The sequence below is a fragment of the Seriola dumerili genome, unplaced genomic scaffold (genome assembly GCF_002260705.1).
Source record: "Seriola dumerili isolate Sdu_G_001 unplaced genomic scaffold, Sdu_1.0 BDQW01000468.1, whole genome shotgun sequence".
Lineage (NCBI taxonomy): Eukaryota > Metazoa > Chordata > Actinopteri > Carangiformes > Carangidae > Seriola > Seriola dumerili.
Genome location: NW_019174723.1, coordinates 5,204,433 through 5,224,790, shown reverse-complemented (window position 1 = coordinate 5,224,790; position 20,358 = coordinate 5,204,433). Strand labels below are relative to the sequence as shown.

Below are 20,358 nucleotides of genomic sequence, written 5' to 3'. Positions count from 1 at the left end.
TGAACTACCTCAGCTACTGATGTACTACATTTCCCAGAATGCCTTTTGACTGCCACTTAGGATCAGGTTAGAACTTTTATACTTATTTTCTCTATAAGAAGCAGACAGGTGATAGTAAAGAAACAATGTGAACTCAGGTACATACTGTCATTACAGTAAAATTAATGTATGATTTATAATTAATTAGTATAATAGATTAGAAGAAATTAAGCCACTACATTGGTGTGAAAAAAGAACAGTGCTGAGTGTAAAAAAATAAAAAATAAAAACAGGATGAAGTAAAGATTCTAGGGTTTAGGAGTACTACAAGTTCCGGTGAACTGGAACATATTGGACATATTTTCATGACGCAGGTGGAACAGTTCCTACTGTCTATGGCTTTCTTGCTTAGAGAGAAAGACAGCTTTGATATAAAAGAGGGTGCTCAGTCAGACTGCCCACATGAGCTGGTGGGAGGCCTCCTACGCTGCTGCCGCAGAGCGTCACGGAAGTACTGAGGCCGGGAATAGAGATGTGCTGATGCCAGACTGTACTGCAATCATCCACATTCTGTTGGCTGGATAAAGAAATTAAGCTCTAAACAGACGTGAAGTGTCTTTGAAACATAAAAAAATCTTTGTGCTCTGTTTTTCCCTGGCAAAGTACAGTAGGTTGATCATTTTGTGATAGAATACAGTCAGGCTTTTCATCTTTGATGTCTTGAGATTGTTCATTAAGCAACAAACCGAACATTATTTTTTTTAAAGGACGGTGGTGGGGTATAAGATTGCAGATTGCAACCAAATGAATACCCCTCCCTTCACCCCTTGCTTTCCAAGTGTGTAGGTGAACCTACAGTGGGCCTCAGGTAACTTGTGGAAACCACAAGCATCTAAGAATGCACATGTTGAACCTCAAGGTAGATGGACTACAACAGCAGAAGACAACGTCAGGTTCCACGCATGTCAGCCAAGATCAGAAATCTAACGCTACTGTGAACATGTCTTCTTGGCCAATCAATAATCCTTTGAACGCCACAGCTTAGTATCTCAGTGTTGTTGCTGACCATGTTTATCCCTTTATGGTCACAGTTTACCATCTTCTAATGGCTACTTCCAGCAGGATAATGCTCCATGTCACAAAGATAAAGTCAACTCCAACTGGTTTTATGAACATGACAACAGCTGTGTCTCAACTCAGGGAGGATGCAGTCAATGAAGGTGTGACCCTCTGAAGCTGTCACAAAGGCTGAACTGAAATGAGACTTCTTTGTGTTACCTCGTGCTTCTGTGTAGCTTCCTGTTCGTTTTCCTGAGTTTTGTTCAGTTTTGCTCCCTGCCAGGACTCCAGATTCTTGACCCTCCTTCAGCCTGTAAAGATAGTTTCAGCCGCCTGTCTGAGTATTTGCATTTGTGTCCACCTTGGCTGTGTTACTACAGCCCTAACAGACAATGTGTTCAGTGCACGTCAGTCGGCTCCCCAGTCACCAGATCTGAATCCAACCTTTGGGACGTGGTAGAACCTAAGATTGGCAGCATGAATGTGCATCTGACAAATCTGGAGAAATTATGCGATGCAATCATATCAACATAGATCAGAATCTCAAAGGAATGTTTCCAACATCTTTTGTAATCCATGCCACAAAGAATCAAGGCTGTTTTGAGAGCAAAGGGAGGAACTACCCAGAATTAGTGTGGTCCTATGTGGTCCTAAGCCTTGTCACGCCACTGTGATGCAATCGGTCCTCAAATGCATCCCTGAAACTTAGCTAAGGGAGAGAGAAGGTTTTAGAGTCGAAAGGTTCCTGAATGTTCTCTCCGGAACAGCAGCTAATGAGTCCCCCTGAAGTGCACTTTGTACTGACGACACACTGTGAGTCGTGAAATGATATGAATAGAAAAAAAAATATGAGTGAGGCACACTGACATACTTATTGTGTGGTGACTACGACATCCTGACAAATGGTCACACTGACAAAAGGCCCATCCGTCCAACATCCAGCCATTTTTTGAGGGTTTTCCAGGATGGTGGTGTGTGTGGATGACTGAGTCACAGCCAAGAGAGTCCTGCCTTCCTCCAACTCACTGATAAAAATAGATGCCTACATAGACAGAGGCACAAAAAAACCCACATGGATCTGCAAACATGCACACTATACAACTCAAAAGCACAAATTAACAACAACTACCTTTGGTTGTGTGTCTGAGTAAGTGGGGTTGACCTTGTCATGCAGTTTGCTGTGGATGTTCATGTTCCATCTCAGGATGAATCCTAATGTTCTTAGTTAAGTTTAAACACAAAATATCTCATACTCCAACAGGCAGGTTGTAATAAAATTTACTTACACTCATGCTCCAGCAGCAAATGATTCTTTTCATTTTAATGATACATGAACTTTCCTCATTAGCACCACATAGGGGACAAACTTCATTTCCGGCTTCAGTAACTTAATGGATCCCACACTAGACTGTATGTGACACGCAACAGACCTAGGCCACTAGATATGAGAATACTGTTGAATCTGAGAAGCTGTCTTCAATCACTTGTATGAAATCTGTTGCTTGATGCCCAATGTTAGGCATCTGACAGCTTTATCATTTCAAGGCCTGGATGGACATGACATTTTCTCCTCTCAATCTGGCTCTTTGCATTCAGCAGTTTAAACATCTCCACTTTGGGATTCTGGGTAAATGTTTGATAAATTATACGGCTGTGTTTTGTTCCCAATCACAACAACGCTGCATTCTCCATAGCAGTGTTGGCTGTGGTTCATAGTTATTGCTGTATTAATGGCCAATCTTCATACTAAACTGATAGAAAATGAGGCTTCTCATGAACAAGGTTTAAATTATGACTCTCATATTCCTGTGTGAGGTAGACTGCGGATGCCAAATCAATAACATAAAATAACAGAAAACTTTGAAATGGGAATTTACAGTGAAGATATATACTGCACCTCTTCCCACTTTGAAACTCTATAACAAATGTTGGACTGAAGTTTTTGTATTTTATTCTATTTATTAAATGGCTAATATCAGTAATGACAGTAATAAACATGGTGTTTTACATAGCTTTTTGAGTTTATTAAAAATGTTTTAACCATATGGCAAACACTCACCGACTTTGACTTGAAGACAGAGATATACCCGCAAACCTCGGCTGTCAAAGGCGCGTGTTGACAAACCAAAAGCAGAATTTCCGACATTGTGTGTGAGCTTTTAGACGTCCCAAAGGCACATGCACATCCATGTGCCTATGTTTGACACACATTAAAAGCGCACACAAATCCAACAGCACCTTCACACCATATGCCCCACACACCTCTCGTTGTTAGCAAGGGGACATCATGTGTCTGACTGACTCAGTGTGTCTGAGAAGGCGACTTGGCAGCTGTGCTGAGCACGCTCCACACCTCGTTCTCACACCGAGAGGCCTTCCCTTTAATAACCATACTGGTCCTTCTGGCTCTCTTCACTCCTCCTTGTCCTCACTGTCTGCCTCTCTCTGTCACTCACATGATAACAGACAATTGGTTGAGGCTTTACACTGTAGCTTCTGATGTCTATAAAGCTTCTGTCTGAACTTTTCAGACATCACCTGTCAGTCTAACAGTATGAGTGAGAGGTTCACAGTCATTGGATTTTACGTTTATGCAGATTTAGTTTCTGTAGGTAATGTTCTTTTCTTCCTCTGTTTAACCATAGTGACAGTGACTGCCCCTGCTAAATACTCGTTCTCCATCTCTCAAACTTTTTCTGGAGAAATACAGACCAAAATGACATTTACTCAAATTTAAAGGAGCTATTTGTACAGTTTGCTCTTGCTGCACAGCTAATGTTAGTATTAACAGCTGTTTATTTTCCAGTCTAGAAGAAATGTTGAGAGTTCAGCATCAAACTTCATACCTTTAACCACAAAGAGCTGTCTCCAGCGGTGGAAAAGCAACGCCAATGTTAACTCTTGTCTCTATGACGTCCTTTCTTCTACTGAAGTTAGCGTGCGAACCAGCTAGCCCTATATGGCAGAAAAACTTATAAATAGCACTGTTAAAGATTATATATTTGTTATTCAAGTGGAGTTCCCCTCACACACCTAAGGGTTACAATACAAACATTTGCCATACTCATACATACAGTTACACAATTTAACACTCACACTTAGTTGATTGACAGAAAAGTGATCAGCAACTATTTCTAAACCGATTCATCTTTTCACTCTTTTATCAAGCAAATATGTGATATATCATAATAAACTGAATATCTCTGACATTTGCAGACATCACCTTGGACTCTGGCATTTTTTCTCAATTTTTAATCTAACGATAATTTGAATAAATAATTGGTAGATTAGTCTGTAATGTAAATGTGGTCATTAGCGTTTTTTGGGTCCCAAAAACTGGGGTCAGTGGGACAGAAAAAGAAAAAGACTTTTGGCTTTGTGACAGTAAATCTCTGGTCTGGTGATTCCTCTCAGGGACATTATCCTCACTGAGGATTTCTAATTGTATATTGTCTTTTTAGTGTGATACTTAAATAATTAGTGTCTATTAGGGAAGTGCACTCTCTGCCTCAGATCCACGCAGACCCACACATAAACACCCCAGAACTGTCCAGCAGACCCTGTCTCAAAACAGACTTCCCAGTTGGAAAGGTTTACTATAAGATTAAAGTGCACTGGTTACAAAACACCAACATCAACATGTAGGATGCCTCTCCTGGTGCCTCGTCTGTGCTCTTCTACTGCTGGACACGGAGAGCATCACTAAGTGCTTGAGGGTTAAGTGCCTTGCTCAGTGGCACCTAAAACTGATTCAGGATGTAGACTGATGAGCAGTTCCTGGTGTTTGCTGGACTCTGTGGTATGGATGAAAGTAGTGTTTCAGCAGCAGCCTGCCGCTCTGCTGCTGCCGCTGTGCTCGGAGTCCAGTTGAGGATTAACACTGTCTTCAGGTCCGGGTTGGACCGAGTCCAGATTCGACATAACTGACAAGATCTCCTGCACCAGCCTCCTGAAACAAAGCAGATTTAGTGACATTTAGTGAATGTAAATTATATTACAACAGATTTCATATTTAAGGATCTATCAGTGAATTAGAGTAGCATGCCTTACATTATGAAAACTACAGATACGGAATAAACTTACATTGTTTTTGCTATTTATAGCTAAAATGACCCAAACTCATCTTATCTTTCTTTATATACTAGAGCCTGTTTCCTCAAAAACTTCTCTCTGGTCATATTGTATCATCTGTACTTGTCCTGTTTTTGGATCCCAGTTACCTCATAGCCTCTCCAATGTTCGTGTTGTCTTTGACTGAGGTCTCCATCCACGCAACGAAGCCGTTAGCCTTACTGAATCTGTTGATGCTGTCTGCTGACACAACCCGCTGAGCGAGGTCACACTGCACAGACACAGACAGGCACATAGACACACAGACAGTTTGTTGTTGTGCGGTGTGTGACTTTCTGCAGTCACCACCCTCAGCCAGCCCCAGCCCCGCCCACCCGGACCCACCATCCAACTTTGCAGGATTTAGTTTTATCTGAGTGTTTTTTTTTTTTTACCTGAAATCTCTGTTGTTACTAGAGCTCCAGGGAGAAGCCTAAGAGAGGAGATGTAAAACTACACTGAAAAGGTTTTTGGCACTAAAAACCACAAAAACATCTTCTTATGGATCAACACTTAAAATACTTCTAACACAGGAAAAGTGTAAAATATGGGACCTTTAAAAAAGGTGAAAAACTAAAAAAGCTGCATTTTTCCAAATGCTAAACTGTGTACAAAGAAAATGAAAAGACAGACGTATGGCTAAGTTCATGGTGGAGAAAATTGCCATGCATGCCATGTTTTCAGGAGAAGGCAAACGCCAAACCCTGTGTAAAGTAAAATAAATTACCCCAGACTCTTATAATAGTTGGTTTTGTTTGATTTTAAAAAGATTTGAGTGAAGAATTTTAGGCTTTCCATTCTTAATCTGCATTTTTTCTTTCTTTCTTTCTTTCTTTATTTAGAAGATATTTTTCTGGAGAACAATTTTAAAAAAGTTTAGCTTTAGTAAACTTTTGTAAAGGAACATAACTGAATTTGAGAAAATGATCAACTTTATTCATTGGTTTCACTGAATATTTTTCAAAACACTGAGAAGCAAAGGCTGTAAGAGGCTGTGAGCCTAAAGTGTTCATCAAGCGACCACACAAGCTAACAACATGTAGCTTACAAATGAGTTCTGAGCCAGAGGAGTCTCATGATACCATTCATTAGTTCAATGCTTTGAATCACCTTATTGGCCAGCAGGATGCAGGGGATTGAATGTCCGTTGGGCAGTATGGCCTTGTTGTCCAGGTCCTGTTTCCAATGGCGACAGTTGAGGAAGCTGGACGCACTGGTGACGTCAAACATCATCACACAGCCCAGCGCGCCTTTATAATATATCCTGGTCATGGATATGAAACGCTCCTGGCCTGAAGGGAGGACACAAAGTTCACTGTGTCATCCATCTATCCCTCCGTCCCGTTCATCCTTCCATTCATTAACTGTGAAATGTTTTGTACCTGCGACATCCCACAGCTGCAGTCTGACTTTCTCTTTATCCGACCAGTGCAGCAGCTTCACCGAGAAATCCACTAGAGAGTGAAAGAAAATACAATTTAGCAACAGAGACAGAGAAGAAGTGAAGTGAAACACATGACAAGTGAGAAAAATTAAACAGAAGTGGATTCTCACAATATTAAGAAATATGAAATTCCCCCCCAAAAGTTCTAGATATTCATTCCTTTCTAAGAGAAGAGATACTCAAACTCTCCTTAACAAAATGGTTCATGTGGCCGAATTAACTGGAGAATTTATTGTAGTAGTTGAAGTGTTGATCCATAGAAAGACATATTTTTGATTTTATGAACCAAAAACCATCTCAGTGCAGTTTTACATCTCTCTCAGGCTTTTCTTTGGAGCTCTAGTAACAACAGAAAAAAAGTCACAACTTTGTGGTCACAACCAACCAGTCACTGCTTTCAATCATGCCCCAGGCCCCGCCCACCTGGACCCACCACCCAACCTTGCAGTGTTCACATGAAATCTGCTATATTTTTATTCGGTCACTCAGAAAACAGCCAGCCAATCAGAAGAGAGGCTCAGAGCATCATAAAGTTACAGAAGTCCTGACGGCTCATTTTTTGTCCTGCTGGCGTAAATATTCACTCGAGCACCAAATGTGTATTATAGTGATGTGTGGCTGAAAACGATTTCCAGTTAATGCATTATTTGATTCTGTTTCCTTTGCTAAAAACCAAAAACCTACAGCCATGCTAGTGTCTTTGTTACACTGGCACAAACTAACAGACCCATATTGACATGGTTAGAACTAAACTGCCTCCATGGCTAAAACTGAAATCTTATATTTTGACCAGTTTTGACAAAATATTTCTTAAGTACGATGCAGTGACATAGCCTGAGTGCCACAGACAAAGATGGAAAGACAGGAAGTTTTAAGAGGTTGACCACTTGTTGTTGGTTTTGGTCTTTTTATGGGGTTTGTTGGCAATAAAATGTATAACATCAGCCTTGTCCTGTTTTTAGATATTTCATAAGAAGTGTATATGTTCAATGTAATGTAAAGCACCACTTTTTATGTATTAATTCTTTACTTTTTTTATGTACATGCCTTGTTGTTTTTGACCAAAACATCACACCAATAAAACTTCAATGAACAGGAAGAATGCCCGAGATCAAATTGCCATTATAAGGTGAAAACAAGCCACATCTCACTTGACTGACAGGTGAGACGAGCATTTTATGTTGGAGATTGCTCAACTTATACACACACTCTACACACACAAACACCAATCTCAGGATCCTGCACAGTCACATTTTTCTGCAGAGCCCTGATAAACAGCAGCAGCCGTACCTCCCACCGTCATCTTGTACGTCTTGTTGAACTGTCCGTTGACGTAGCGATGCACAAAGGAGGATTTCCCAACATTTCCATCGCCAACAATCAGTATTTTCAGCAGGTGCTCGGTCATCACTCTCCTCCGTTAGAACTCAACATGTGAGACGTCTCAGCGTGAAAAGGTGTCGGCAGCTCAAAGTTCAAACCTCATGTCAGGAAATGTGTTTTATAAGGCTGACAGGCAAAACTGCTTCCTGTAACTGAACAAACGCTGCATCATTCTTACTTTACCTCAGCCTTTCTTTGCATTTACTGACCCTGAACCTTTTATTTACCTTGTCAGGCTTAAATGTAAACTTCCCTGCCTCTAACCCCTAAATGATCATCAAGATAACCTTCTTTCACTATATTGTGCCAAATCCAAACCTACAAAATATTTTCCCATCAGAAACTCTACAAACGATGCTGACTGCCCGTCTCTCTCTCAAGCACAGTGGTCTCATCTACCAGTTTTGTTTTCTGGTAGGAAGTTGCCAAAGGCTGGACATTAGTTTAGTGGTAAACCCCACCCTCAGGCAACAGGAAACTGTCAATGAATCTGTGCAGACTTTGGTTAATCTTTGTTTCCCTTTACCAACAGTTGCCTGCTCTTCATTCTCTTGCTCATTCAACAGGGGAAATCCAGGGAGGGAGTTATGGTTTGCTCATTTTCATTGATTGCACACAATGTGCATGGAATATGTAAAGGCAAGGTACAAAATGGCAAAACAAGTTCAATTAACTCAAGATATTAAACTGAATCACATAGTCAGTCATTCTTTTTCCAGTTTAAAGAGTCAGTTCTTCATTTGACACAAAGAACTACTTCATTTCAAACTGGATAGTTCTTCATTTTACTTGAATAACTTACTTCTACAACTACAGCTGCTGAAACCAGTTTGTACCAGAGTCAGTACAAAGCCAAAATGTGAAGCTGTTCAGTGAATTAAAAAGTCTATGGGGGTCAGGCCTGAATTCAAATTGAATTGAATTCAAGAGTTAGGTTAGCATTGTTATGAAACCAAACAACCAGGACTTCATTTAACTTGCAATAAAGATATACAACCAGTTTCCGTCATGTCTATTTTCTTCAAACTACATATGTATATATTTTTTTTATGTTACTATAAAAAAATATATCAACCACTCCCCTATAATTGTCACTGTTGTGATAAAGACTTGATATAATGACTGCTTAGATATTAGGCTGTAATTCAAATATTGTGACTGGAACTAGTTTGTTGCCACAATCAATCAACACTTGGTTAAGGCTGATGAAAGATTGTGGTTAATAAAAAGCAGAACATGAATTACAGGTCTGTGATGGGAATCAAGCTCCAATCTCCTGCATGAAAGTCAAACATGCTTCACGCCCATCCACCCACCTCAACCTCCACTCCCTTTACTTTGTGCCTGGCTACATAAATGACGCAGCACAGCTCGCACTGGCACCTAATGTTGGCATCGGACATAAATCATGAGGCACAGAATCATCGTCCAGTATGGCTGTAATTCCACCTGGCACGCCTCCTCTTCCTCCCTCTGTTCTTATGTTCTCATTCAACTTCCTCCTTTTCCACCTCTCCTCCATCACACCCACCCTCCTCTGCCTTCCTTCTGTCCCATCCCACCTCCTCATCCTCATCCATTTTGCTGTCTTCTTTTTATTCTTTTTACATTTTTGTTCTTACACAAACACACTGAAGCATGTGGTGTTGACCACATTAACAGTTTTACCGGTTTGCCAACTAGGCCACTGTTACTGGCTACTGAACATGTTTCAGTCCCCCACTGATGCTGAATCATCTTCGTGACTCTCTTCATGCGTATTATTGTTGTTTGTGTGTCTTTGCGTCTTGGTCCTTTTCCCAGTATCAGTCACAGTTTGAAAATAGCCCAGCTCACTGTTAATGTGCTAATTAATCCATAATCTTTGGGTTTTTTCCAAGGACTTTGAAAGCGGATACTTCAGTTGTACCTGTGATGATACAGAATTTTCAGAACGAGTATTTGTGATTTTCATTTGCACAGGGTTAATAAGTACGGCAATGTTTTTCAGTGTGGTGTAATTCTCTGCTTTCAAAGTGTCACTCACATTCATCTGAGACAAATTTTGAGGAACATTAAGTAGAGTTTTGTCTTTTATCACAACTGCACTGCCAGATGAGAAAAGAATTGCTGCAATTTGTGAAAAATCTTACGGTCCAACAAAGAGAATAAAGAGTAAGAGTCAAATCAAGCCCAGCCAAAAGGTGGACACCACAGGAGCCTGGCTACTTGCTTATACACGGACTAATCAGTGAGTCAGTCGGTGAAATTAATCTTCCTGACAGCTCCACTCTACCCTCCAGGTTCCTGCAGGGAAAGACCATGGAGGAGGGAAAGCCTGTCCACAGATGGTCATCACACTTTATAAAAAGGAATTTCACCCAAGAAAAATGTATAAATAAATCATCATCATCAACACCACAAATGAAAACACCTTCTTGTCCTATTAGAAAGCTTTGTCCTGGGCTTGGCAACATCGCTGATGTAAAGCACCACAGTACACAGTATGTGATATTGGACTAGACAAATAAACTTGACTTCATTTGACTTGACTTGAATACTGATTTAACAATGCTCAGTGCCAATATCTGTCCAATATATTGACCTACACTCTAAAGAACTTCTACCTACCTAGTAATGAGGAAATCACATCAACTCTAATTCTGATCATTTTCATAAACACACGATGTTTGTTTGAACTAAAATTACAAAGTTTGTTTATCGAGGTTTACGGTTATTTTTCAAAGCATTCAAACATATTAATATTTTTTTCTATGTCTATCATTTCTCCATATACTATGCTGGATCTTTATTTCTTCAGTTATTTGACTGCATTTGCTGCCAAATTATTTGACACTCAAGTTTACAGCGGCATCAGTGATTTGAAGGCTACACTCACTTCACAGTACAGTGCTGTTGTGCTGCTGTCTGTGGTTTCTCTCCAGTGTTTGTCTGACACCTGGTGGTCATGTTACAAACTACAGCATCAGCCACACACAACGATTTGGTGTTCACTTGTTTATTCAACAAGAAAAATCCTGTATCAAGAACATGAATCAGTTCAATCTTTAGACCTAGACATTATGCTGTCACTGTTTCTCTGTACATCAGAGACAAACTAAAGTGGTACAACAGACCATCTTGTCCCTGGATATTCACAGGTTTGAATCCTTTTCCAATTAGAATCGTGGTTTCATGTCATCAGACTGTCAATTTAATAAACTTTAATGTAACAACAAATAAAACTTTCACTTAAAACCTTAGTGTTCTATTTTCAAGAAGATGGAGGGAGTAAATACAGTATACTGTATTGTGATGGGACCTGCAGCCTGGGACTCTGGTTGTCACGACACAGCATTCAATTCATAATCAACCATCAGATCCAACAGATGTAGCAGGTAGGACTCATAATCTTATCATCTGTTTTTTCTTCAGCTGGCCTTCCAGTTCAGCTTTACAAAGAGGGTGAGTGCACTTTAACTTTTGTAGCAGCTTCACCTTTACCTTTAAACACAGAGGCACCAAACTGCAATCTACAGCTCCAGTGTGTTAGGTTCATACAGTCTGTTCAGGGCTAAACACTGGTTTTGGGGAGGACCTAAGTTACTTTAAAGCTATACTATGTGTAATATGAAAGGTATCACTTATAAAACAAACCCCAGAGAATAATCAAATCAAAGTCACAGTTTGTCTAAGATTTTTTAGCCCATTCTGGCTCATTGTTTTGGTTTTACAGCACAGAAAGGAAAACTCAGACCCAATGTACACTACCTGCCCAGCGCCAAACAGCAGACAGACAGAGTTAAAAGGGCAGTGAATGTTGTTGATGTTTACAAATTAACGCTAATGTTACGCTGTATCTGCTGGATGTATAAACATTTAACTGTTTGGCAACATGTTATTCTTAGCAGCTTTATAAAGTCATATTATGTAAGATGTTGTGTTTCCAGCTTGTTTCACTGCCCCCAGGAGCAAAGGGAAGTTTATGAATGCAGCTTTAATTAAAAAACAAAAAAGTAAATTAGTAGACAACTTTTAAGGTACTGCAATGATGAGGAAAAAGCATTTTATATAAAGAAACCTGCAATTTCATGCAACAAATCTATAAGGTCTACAGCACTGGGACTTTTAACTATATGCATCACTCTGCCTGATAGGTGTTCTGTTAACTGTTACTTAGTGTTACATTAACGGTCGTTATCTATCTTTTATTTTAACAAACTTTGCACTGTAAATGAATGATTTATATATTTCCAGATATAACATTTGATATAAATTGTGTATGGTCATCAGAAGAGGATGAAGAGAAGAAACGAAGCCTGGATACTTAAGCGACCAGGATAGGATATCGTCATGTTGATCGTCATGAAAACGTTTAGGCCTATGTGTTGCCTAGCAACAGTCCATAGAACCAGTCCAGTTCCGGAACTATTTGTGTTGGCGTAACACGCATAATCTGTTGTTGCTGTTAACAAATATGGCGCTGGTATAACTGTTGTCACAGCCGTGCTGATACTCGGTACAACACTTTGGTACAACATTACTCCCTCTCGTGTGATGCTGCTTAAATATTCTTTAGAATAGTTAATGACATCTGACTTTGTGGATTCAGTAGAAAACTAAAAACTTTCTTGTTTTCTGCAGATTTCCATTCACACTTTGAGATGCAGCGTATATCTACAGGGCTTCGCCTACCTCCTCTCCTCTTCTTCCTCCTCCTCTTCTTCCGACCTCTGACCTCAGGGGACCTGGAGGAGGTGGATAATGTGCCAGTGGAGGTCATCGTGGACAGCTCCCCCTGCAGCACCACCTGCGGGCTGGGGCTTAAAACTCAAACCGTGTGTTTGATGAAAGACGGCGAGAGAGCGATGGAAGAAGGCGGGAGGAGTGGAAACGGAGCAGAGGTAACAGAGACACACCCTAGACATCTAAAACGAAATGTTTGAGATGAGCAGGAAAAGGGAAATAGCTCAGACTTTTATAACATAATGTGGACATGTGGCTGAATGGAAGGTGTCGGAGGCGTGTCGTGTTCGCAAGGTGAAGTGTCAGGAGTCGTGGCAGTGTGGCCTCAGGACGATGACTGTGACTTCAGGGCAGAGGGTGGAGATCGACTGTCTGGGAGAAGTCATGCAGGCGATGGGGAGGTTCTCCTGGAGGTAAGGACGGAGGAGTAGGGGAGAGACAAACTCTAGACCTACCTCTTTAGTCTGACTTTTAATTGGATTATATTTATTTATGTATATATGTATGGATTGTTTTCCTGTTAATACCCTACCTTTTATTTCTGGGTTTACTCACTTCAGTACACCTCCTCTCTTTTAGTCTTTTAATATCTTTTTCACACTTCACTTTTCTATTATTGTTTTGTTTTTCTATTCTGAATTTTTAAATATTTACTCTGCTTCTGGTGTTTCCTCATTACAAATTTATGAGATTCATGATTGCGATTCCTGGGTTCCTGAGTCCTTTATTTATAATCTGGTGGTTCACGCTTTGTGCATGGATTGTGATGCGGTTGGGGTTGTTTTTATTGTGAAAAGCACTTTGTGCTGAGTGATTGATTGAATACAACATGAAAATTAGCCTCATCCTGTAATACTAGATGACAATTTCAGAATAAAATTAACTGAATTTGGCTGCATCAACATACACTTAATCAGATGGTGTCACACACAAAAACTGGACTGATTCGGTTTCTCTCTCAGCCTGACCTAAGATGACCTATTTTACAGAGACATCTTGGATCCTGTCTGCACATATCAAACCTGCAGCCAGAAAGCTGGGTGCGACTTTTCATTTGAAAAACAAATCAAAAATATTGTTCTGCCAAGCTTTTATTCATATCCGTTAGATTATTATAAGACATTGTAAAAAAAAAAAAAAAAAAAAAAAAAAAAAAATCTTGCGACTTCAGCTGCTCAGCTTTTAACAAATAGTATAAGACAAGATCATGTTATCCCTCACACACACAGACCAATTACATAACCTGTATTTTTATTTTAGTATTTAGTCTAGGTGCATTCTGACATGTAAAGATGAAAAGTCAATTAAACATCCATGAAGTTGATTCTGTCAGTGTAGAGTGTCAGATCCTATTATGTGAATATCTGATCCTGGAAGAACAACATGTGATTGCAAAATCCATTTGGTAAGAGTTTGCTGTGATTGTGTTTCCTGCGGCTCAGGGTGTTGTGGCGTTATGCCAGAGGGATTATCAGCTCTGATGACTCCCTGTTTGATCGCTGGGAGGCTCCTCAGCTGGACCGAGTGATTCTGGACCCAGTTAGAGAGGAGGATGCAGGTAAACACACCTGTGCATGTTCACAAACAGGCCCATGTTATCACTTTAACCAAATTTGTTGGACTCCATTTTCTGGTAGGTGGGAAAGCAGGTCTGGGGCAGGAGATATTGTCAGAATTGGCAACAGAACATCCAGACAGACAATGGTAGAGAAAGATAGGATTTGCCTACCATGAAACTATCTTTGCAGAATCAGCTATTCCAATTGATGCACTTAATACACAGACACAATCACACCTCCTGACTATAAACTAACAAACGAATCATGTGATTTCCAGGTACTTATCGCTGCGATGTGCAGGATGCCGTCTTCCGCAGGGTGAAGAGGGTTTATTGGGGGATCCGCGTTTTACCTGCAGGGGTCCTCAATCTGGACTATGACTGGAAACCAGCAGAACCAGACCGTGTAACACCAGCATAAGATCGCCAGTCTTATCGTGGTACAGTTTGGTTTATAAATGATGTGTTTGGGGATGACACTAATGCATTTTTTTTAACAGTGCTATATCGTTGTGTAAATTGTCATTTAAGACAGTGTTGGAGGAAAAAAGGTACAGGTCCGGGCCAGAGACTAAGTCTAGACCTCTTCACTAACACTTAACTTGCTACAAAACTGCACTTTTATTGGAGTCAAAAAGATTCAAAAATGAAGTCACTGGAGATGATCAGAGCCTAATGCAATAGAATTTATTCTTTCACAAGAATAAAAGTGAGATCAGATCCGGATCCGAACTGAAGACAGAGAGCCTGTGCACAATCATATATAGTTCTTTCTTAGGTGGGTTCTCCACCTATTTTCTAAAGTGAACCTATCACCCCCTTGGGAGCAATGATGTCCAGCCCTGTGTGGAATTCCCCAAACCAGGCCTGCCAGGGTAGCGTAGTAGGACCAGGAGTCCAGAAGCCCCTCGTCCACCCTATCTAAGACTCCTGTGCCAAGGCGTGTAGTAGGACCAGGCATCCAAGAGCCCCTCCGCCACCCCAAACCTAAGGCCCTTGTCTATTCTCAATCTGGGTCTATCTTACTTCAGTAGAGGCTGCTTACTCCAACACCATTGCCCCCAGGGCCTTCAGACCATTAAAAAAAAAAACTTTAATCCCTCCAGGTTCCATTCTGTAACAATCTTACTTCAGTAGAGGCTGGTTTACATACATATCTAACCTCAGGTGTGAGTATAGTTATTCCATTGGAATATATACATAAGTTTAACATTCAGTATATTTATAATGCATAGTATATTTTGGTGAAAATTTACTACAACAAGAGAAAAATCTTGAAACTCTTCTTGTGTTGTGGGTTGTTTTAAACCAAAAGCCCCAGAATATATTTAAGCCTAAACTAACCCAAAAATAATGATCCTACTCATCAGCTGTGTGTTTGTTGTGTCTGTACGCGCAGATGGGGACCTTGTATGTTCTGATTATATGCATTATGATCACCTGCTGGACAGTGCGCAGGACAGAGCAGAGGCATTTTGACAGCTAGAGAGGGATCCTATCTACAAATGTTTAAAAAAACATCTTTTAAATGTAGAAGGAAGATGGTAACAAACACATTTGTTGTTCTTGCATTGAATATTAAAAAAAATAAATAAATAAAAAATAAAGTAGGAAAAGTACAGGTGCATATAATTAGCTGCTTCACATTCAGGGTCATGGTATTGTCGGTGCTGACTCACTGTCATGACTCACTGGGCCACTTCAATAGAACAGAGCCATTGTTAATGTTAACACAACTTTAATTCTTTCACGGGTCTTTTCACAGTAAAAGTTTTTACTTCTCATAATAAAAGAAAAAAGCAAATTACCTCTACTTTTATTCTTCTAGCAAATTTGCTGATCATTGTCTGTAGTTAAAATAATGCAGAACTTGCTCTTAGTGGGGTATTTTTACATTTATGTATTGATACTTTCACTTAAAGCTGCAGTGCTGAACGTTCGTCTCCCCCCTTCTGGCAGTGAGAGTAATTACACAAACACTGTGGGCGTGTGCTTGCCCTCGCTACTGATTGCTTTCTTTGTTCTTTGACTGTAATCCTTCCTCTGAACGCTGAGTTTCTTTTTTACCTGGAGCATCAGAAATGTTTCTTAAACTCTGCCTAGGGTCTTACACCATAATCCTACTTGCTGTAACCTACTTTGTCTCCATTGCCAAGGTTGCTCCCCTCTTTACCTTTTGTAAATCGCTGATGTGCCAGTGCAGTAATGTCAATGTAAAATTTAAACCTCTGGCAATACTGAGAGATTTGCTGGTGCTGATTATATGTAAGTCCTGCACTCCAGCTTTCAGTAAATGATCTGAGTGATTCTGTCATCACTGGTTTTTAACCACTAGTGGGGCTATGGATGTTTTTATGAATGGATCCCCATTTAGTTTGTTCAGAGGACACACATGCATGCACGTTTCACAGTATATCATTGATCTACAGGTGGTGGTAAGATGCAGGGAAGAAGAAGACTGTTAGTAAGTAAACATGGATGTGAACAATGCTGGTTTCAAATGTTTAATTAAGGCTTTCCAAATGTGATGAAAATGCATTCAACATGTTTGTCAGACCTCAAGGATAACCATAAAGCATTTTGGTGAGAAACACTGAATGTAACCTCTACAGTGAGTCAGTGAGTCCAGTAGTAAAAGGTCTTGTCTAACTCTGTGCCAGGAGATGGCAGTGGTGCTTCACATAAAGGTTTTGAAGTACAGTATGTACTGGGTTGAGTATATAAAGTGTTGGTGAGGTCTGGCATCACAACCCCACATGACAAAACTCAGTTGCCACTGTGGAACCAGCCTGATTAAATGTGAGAAAGAGAAACGGACCCTCTCAGAAACAAGATTTCACAGTGTTGATGCTCATTAAAACAGAAAATAAAACTGTACAAGGATGAAACATGTAGAGACAGTTCGGCTATTAGATCTTCAATGCTCATATTTACCAGTGGTTTATAGATCCATTACAAATCATTTATTAGAGCATCTTTTTGGTTTCCAGGTTAGTAATCACACGTAAAAGACTAAAAGGTGAACCTGTTTTATTTAAAAGTGATACCTACATCATAGCTCTTTAGCTAAATCAGCACCGTCTATTATTTTTCATATTCAGAAAAAAAACTGTGTTCCGTTAATTTTTTGTAACTTTACATTAAAAAAAAATCACTTTTAAGAAATGTGTATAAATTATTTACACCTTTAAACCTACTTGTTCGTTATTTTTAAAACTAAATCAGGCAATGAATAAATAAATAAATAAATGATAATGATAAAACTAATCTTAAGGACTGATTACCTTCGTATTTTCAAAATCCTGTATGTGTATAATCAACATAAAAATAGCAAAAGTAAATAAAATAGTTAAAATAAGCTCCACCTCAACTACAATAATAAATTGCTTACAGATGGATGCATCAGTGATATAATTCCATATTAATATAGTATAAAAATATTTATACATTACAGATATGTTACACTAATATACTAATAATGATCATACTAGTTTGCATATATCCACTAGAAATGGATGTAACATTGGGAGAGTCACTGAATATAAATATCTCTGTACTTGGCTCCATGAAAAATTTACATTTTAATGTCACATAGAAAACCTGGTCAGTAAACTGCAGCTACTTCTACATAAACAGAACCTGCTTCTCTGTGTTTAGCAGAAAAAGGATTGTTGAAGCAGTTTCCCTGTCTCTGCTGGATGATGGAGATGTAATTTATAGAACTGCTGTCCACCCTCCAACTCTTAAACTCCACACAAGGTCTATCATTTTGCCCTCTGTAACCTCATAGCTATCTCCAGTAATAACCCAAAGTTGAGGTTAGAAAGCTGAAGCTAGAAAATTGGTTCTTCTGTGGCTGAGAGGCGAAACAAGACAAGACAAGACAACAGAAACAACACGTTTCTGTATATTTTTAAGTATTGTCGGATAAATAGATAATTTAAGATGATTTACACAAGTCATCAAATATCAATATCCAAAACTCACATTTTTTACCAAAAACATCTGCAACTCACATCAGAATCGATTTTTGTGTCAAAAATCTGAGTCATGAACACACAGACATGGTAACACCACTGCAAATAAATCTGCTTAGAAATCAGAGAAGTAGGAAGCTCCATTGTTTGGCGGTGTATTTGATTTAGTTGCATTTGGAGTAGATTTACCGAGTGGAGTTTCGTTGTTTAAAGTTTGTACTATATATACACCTCAATGTTTTGTACAGACTATATTCTCAGAAACTTTGGGTGAGCTACTCTAAAAACAGGGAGTTAGCTACTGGTAGCTTGCAAGCCCCCTGTTGGAGACCCCTGATCTATAATGTTATTTAAATACACTTTTTGTGCAGGACCTGTGCATCTAATCAAGTATTTTCACCTACTGCTGATTTCACAACAACAGCTGCAGATGTTGACATCGCTGGAGCGGTGGCCGACACTGACGACAGGACTGAGACGTCTTAGCTCCTGTGCCATGAGCGTGTTTATTTCTGTTATTTTGGGAGGGACTGAGGCAAATGAGGTACTCTGGGGAAATAACAGGAATTAAATTACGATGATGTGCTTACTGTAATTCATTCATTTCCTCATGGAACTTGCCACACTACAACGCCATTTCCCTCCATGTGCTTATTTTATAACATGAGTTTTGACAGATGTTACTGTTTTCCCAGTGCTCGTTACACAAACAATTTAATTACTGTTCCAGTCTACAAGAAACTGTTACTGCTGAATAGATATACAAGCAATATTTCCAGAACAAGCCCCTCCAAAAAAAGATGTGGAGCAACAATAAAGAGCTCAGATGAGAGCTATTTATTAAAACCGTGTTGAGCCCTGGAGAGAAGAGCAAACTCAACAAACACTCAGAGAGATAAAAGTAACTTCTACTTTCCTGCCTTTGAGAGACAATTTTTTTTTCATCTATGAACAGGTCTACTTAGTTTTTTTTATCATAAATTAAACATGCTGAATCTTCAGATTTCTATGCATTTACATACATAAAAATGAAATAACATTTAGCTTTAAAAACACCAGAAAAGCATGAGTGCAATAGTAAATGGTAAATGGACTTGCACTTACAGTAAATAGCGCTTTTCTAGTCTTACTGACCACTCAAAGCACTTTACAATACACTCACACTCACACTCATACACTGATGGTACAGCCGTCAGGGGCAATGTGGGGTTCAGTATCTTGCCCATGGACACTTTGACATGCGGCCTGGACGAGCCTGGGACCAAACCACTGATCTTCTAATTAGTGGATAACCTGCTCTACCTCCTGAGCCACAGCTGCCCCATAGTCAATCAATTTTTTTTTTTTTTTTAGATATATGTTCAGGGTTGACTTTTAAGGAGCATTTTTTTTTTTAAAGGAAGGACTTTGCACCTACAAAAAAAGTTTTGAAGTTTTGGAGAGCCCCTTGTGTAGAGTCAGAACAACATTTTGTTTCCCTGTATGTATGTCAAGCATACGTGTGGAAATGACTGAATGAATGAATGAATGAATGAATGAACGCACGGTGCTGGTGCTCCATGCTTTCCTTTTTGTTTTTCCCTTTTACCATCCAACACCTAACTTAACATTTTATCATTCATGGTTAGACTCATACTGATTTATTGGCTGCCATAGCTCATAACATTTTTTGACATTTCTATGTGTTTTTGTTAGGTTTAAGTAAACGAGTCCTCGTGTCACCTCCTGTTATTTGTTTCTGAGCCCGTCCTGAGAATCTGTATCTGATTTTTACTCCCCACATATTTCTGGAACTCACCACACTTTCCCCCTCATTTTATCTGAGCACACAAATACAGACACACTCACACAGATGCACACTGGTGGCGACACACCTGCCTCAAGTTTTTCACACTCTGTCGCTGTCCATCTCTCTTGATCCCTCTGCCTCTTACCACTATCTGAGATCTCTTCCCCCAGTAATTCACACTCAATCACTTCTCACTCATTCTTTATATCACTCTGTCATTCACTGTCACTGAGCTGATTTGGACTCTCACTCCCACAGATTCTCCCTCTCTGTATCATTAACTCACACTTCTGATTCTTCACTCATCCACACAGTTGAAGTTATCAGGTCGAGG

General features: G+C 39.6%; 2 protein-coding genes across 4 annotated transcripts; one reads left to right on the top strand and one right to left on the bottom strand.

Annotated features, from left to right (window-relative positions):
• Positions 1–3,916: 3,916 nt before the first annotated feature.
• On the bottom strand, positions 3,917–12,662 carry LOC111235031 (ras-related protein Rab-7L1-like). 3 transcript variants are annotated; one of them, XM_022763322.1, is made up of 6 exons: positions 7,883–8,355; positions 6,531–6,602; positions 6,259–6,440; positions 5,544–5,581; positions 5,259–5,380; positions 4,908–4,987 (listed from the first exon to the last, which is right to left on the bottom strand). In XM_022763322.1, the coding sequence occupies exons 1-5, from the start codon at positions 7,998–8,000 to the stop codon at positions 5,260–5,262; spliced, it is 531 nt and encodes a 176-aa protein (XP_022619043.1). In that variant the 5' UTR covers positions 8,001–8,355; the 3' UTR covers positions 4,908–4,987; position 5,259. The 3 variants fall into 3 exon arrangements, with proteins under 3 accessions (XP_022619044.1, XP_022619042.1, XP_022619043.1); XM_022763323.1 differs by lacking the exons at positions 5,544–5,581; positions 7,883–8,355 and adding an exon at positions 12,650–12,662 and having other exon boundaries at positions 3,917–4,987; XM_022763321.1 differs by lacking the exon at positions 5,544–5,581 and having other exon boundaries at positions 3,917–4,987.
• On the top strand, positions 11,585–14,679 carry tmem81 (transmembrane protein 81). The gene is made up of 5 exons (XM_022763074.1): positions 11,585–11,591; positions 12,698–12,858; positions 12,968–13,113; positions 14,143–14,258; positions 14,537–14,679. Exons 1-5 carry the CDS (start codon positions 11,585–11,587, stop codon positions 14,677–14,679), a joined length of 573 nt encoding a protein of 190 aa, XP_022618795.1.
• The last annotated feature ends 5,679 nt before the right edge of the window (positions 14,680–20,358 follow it).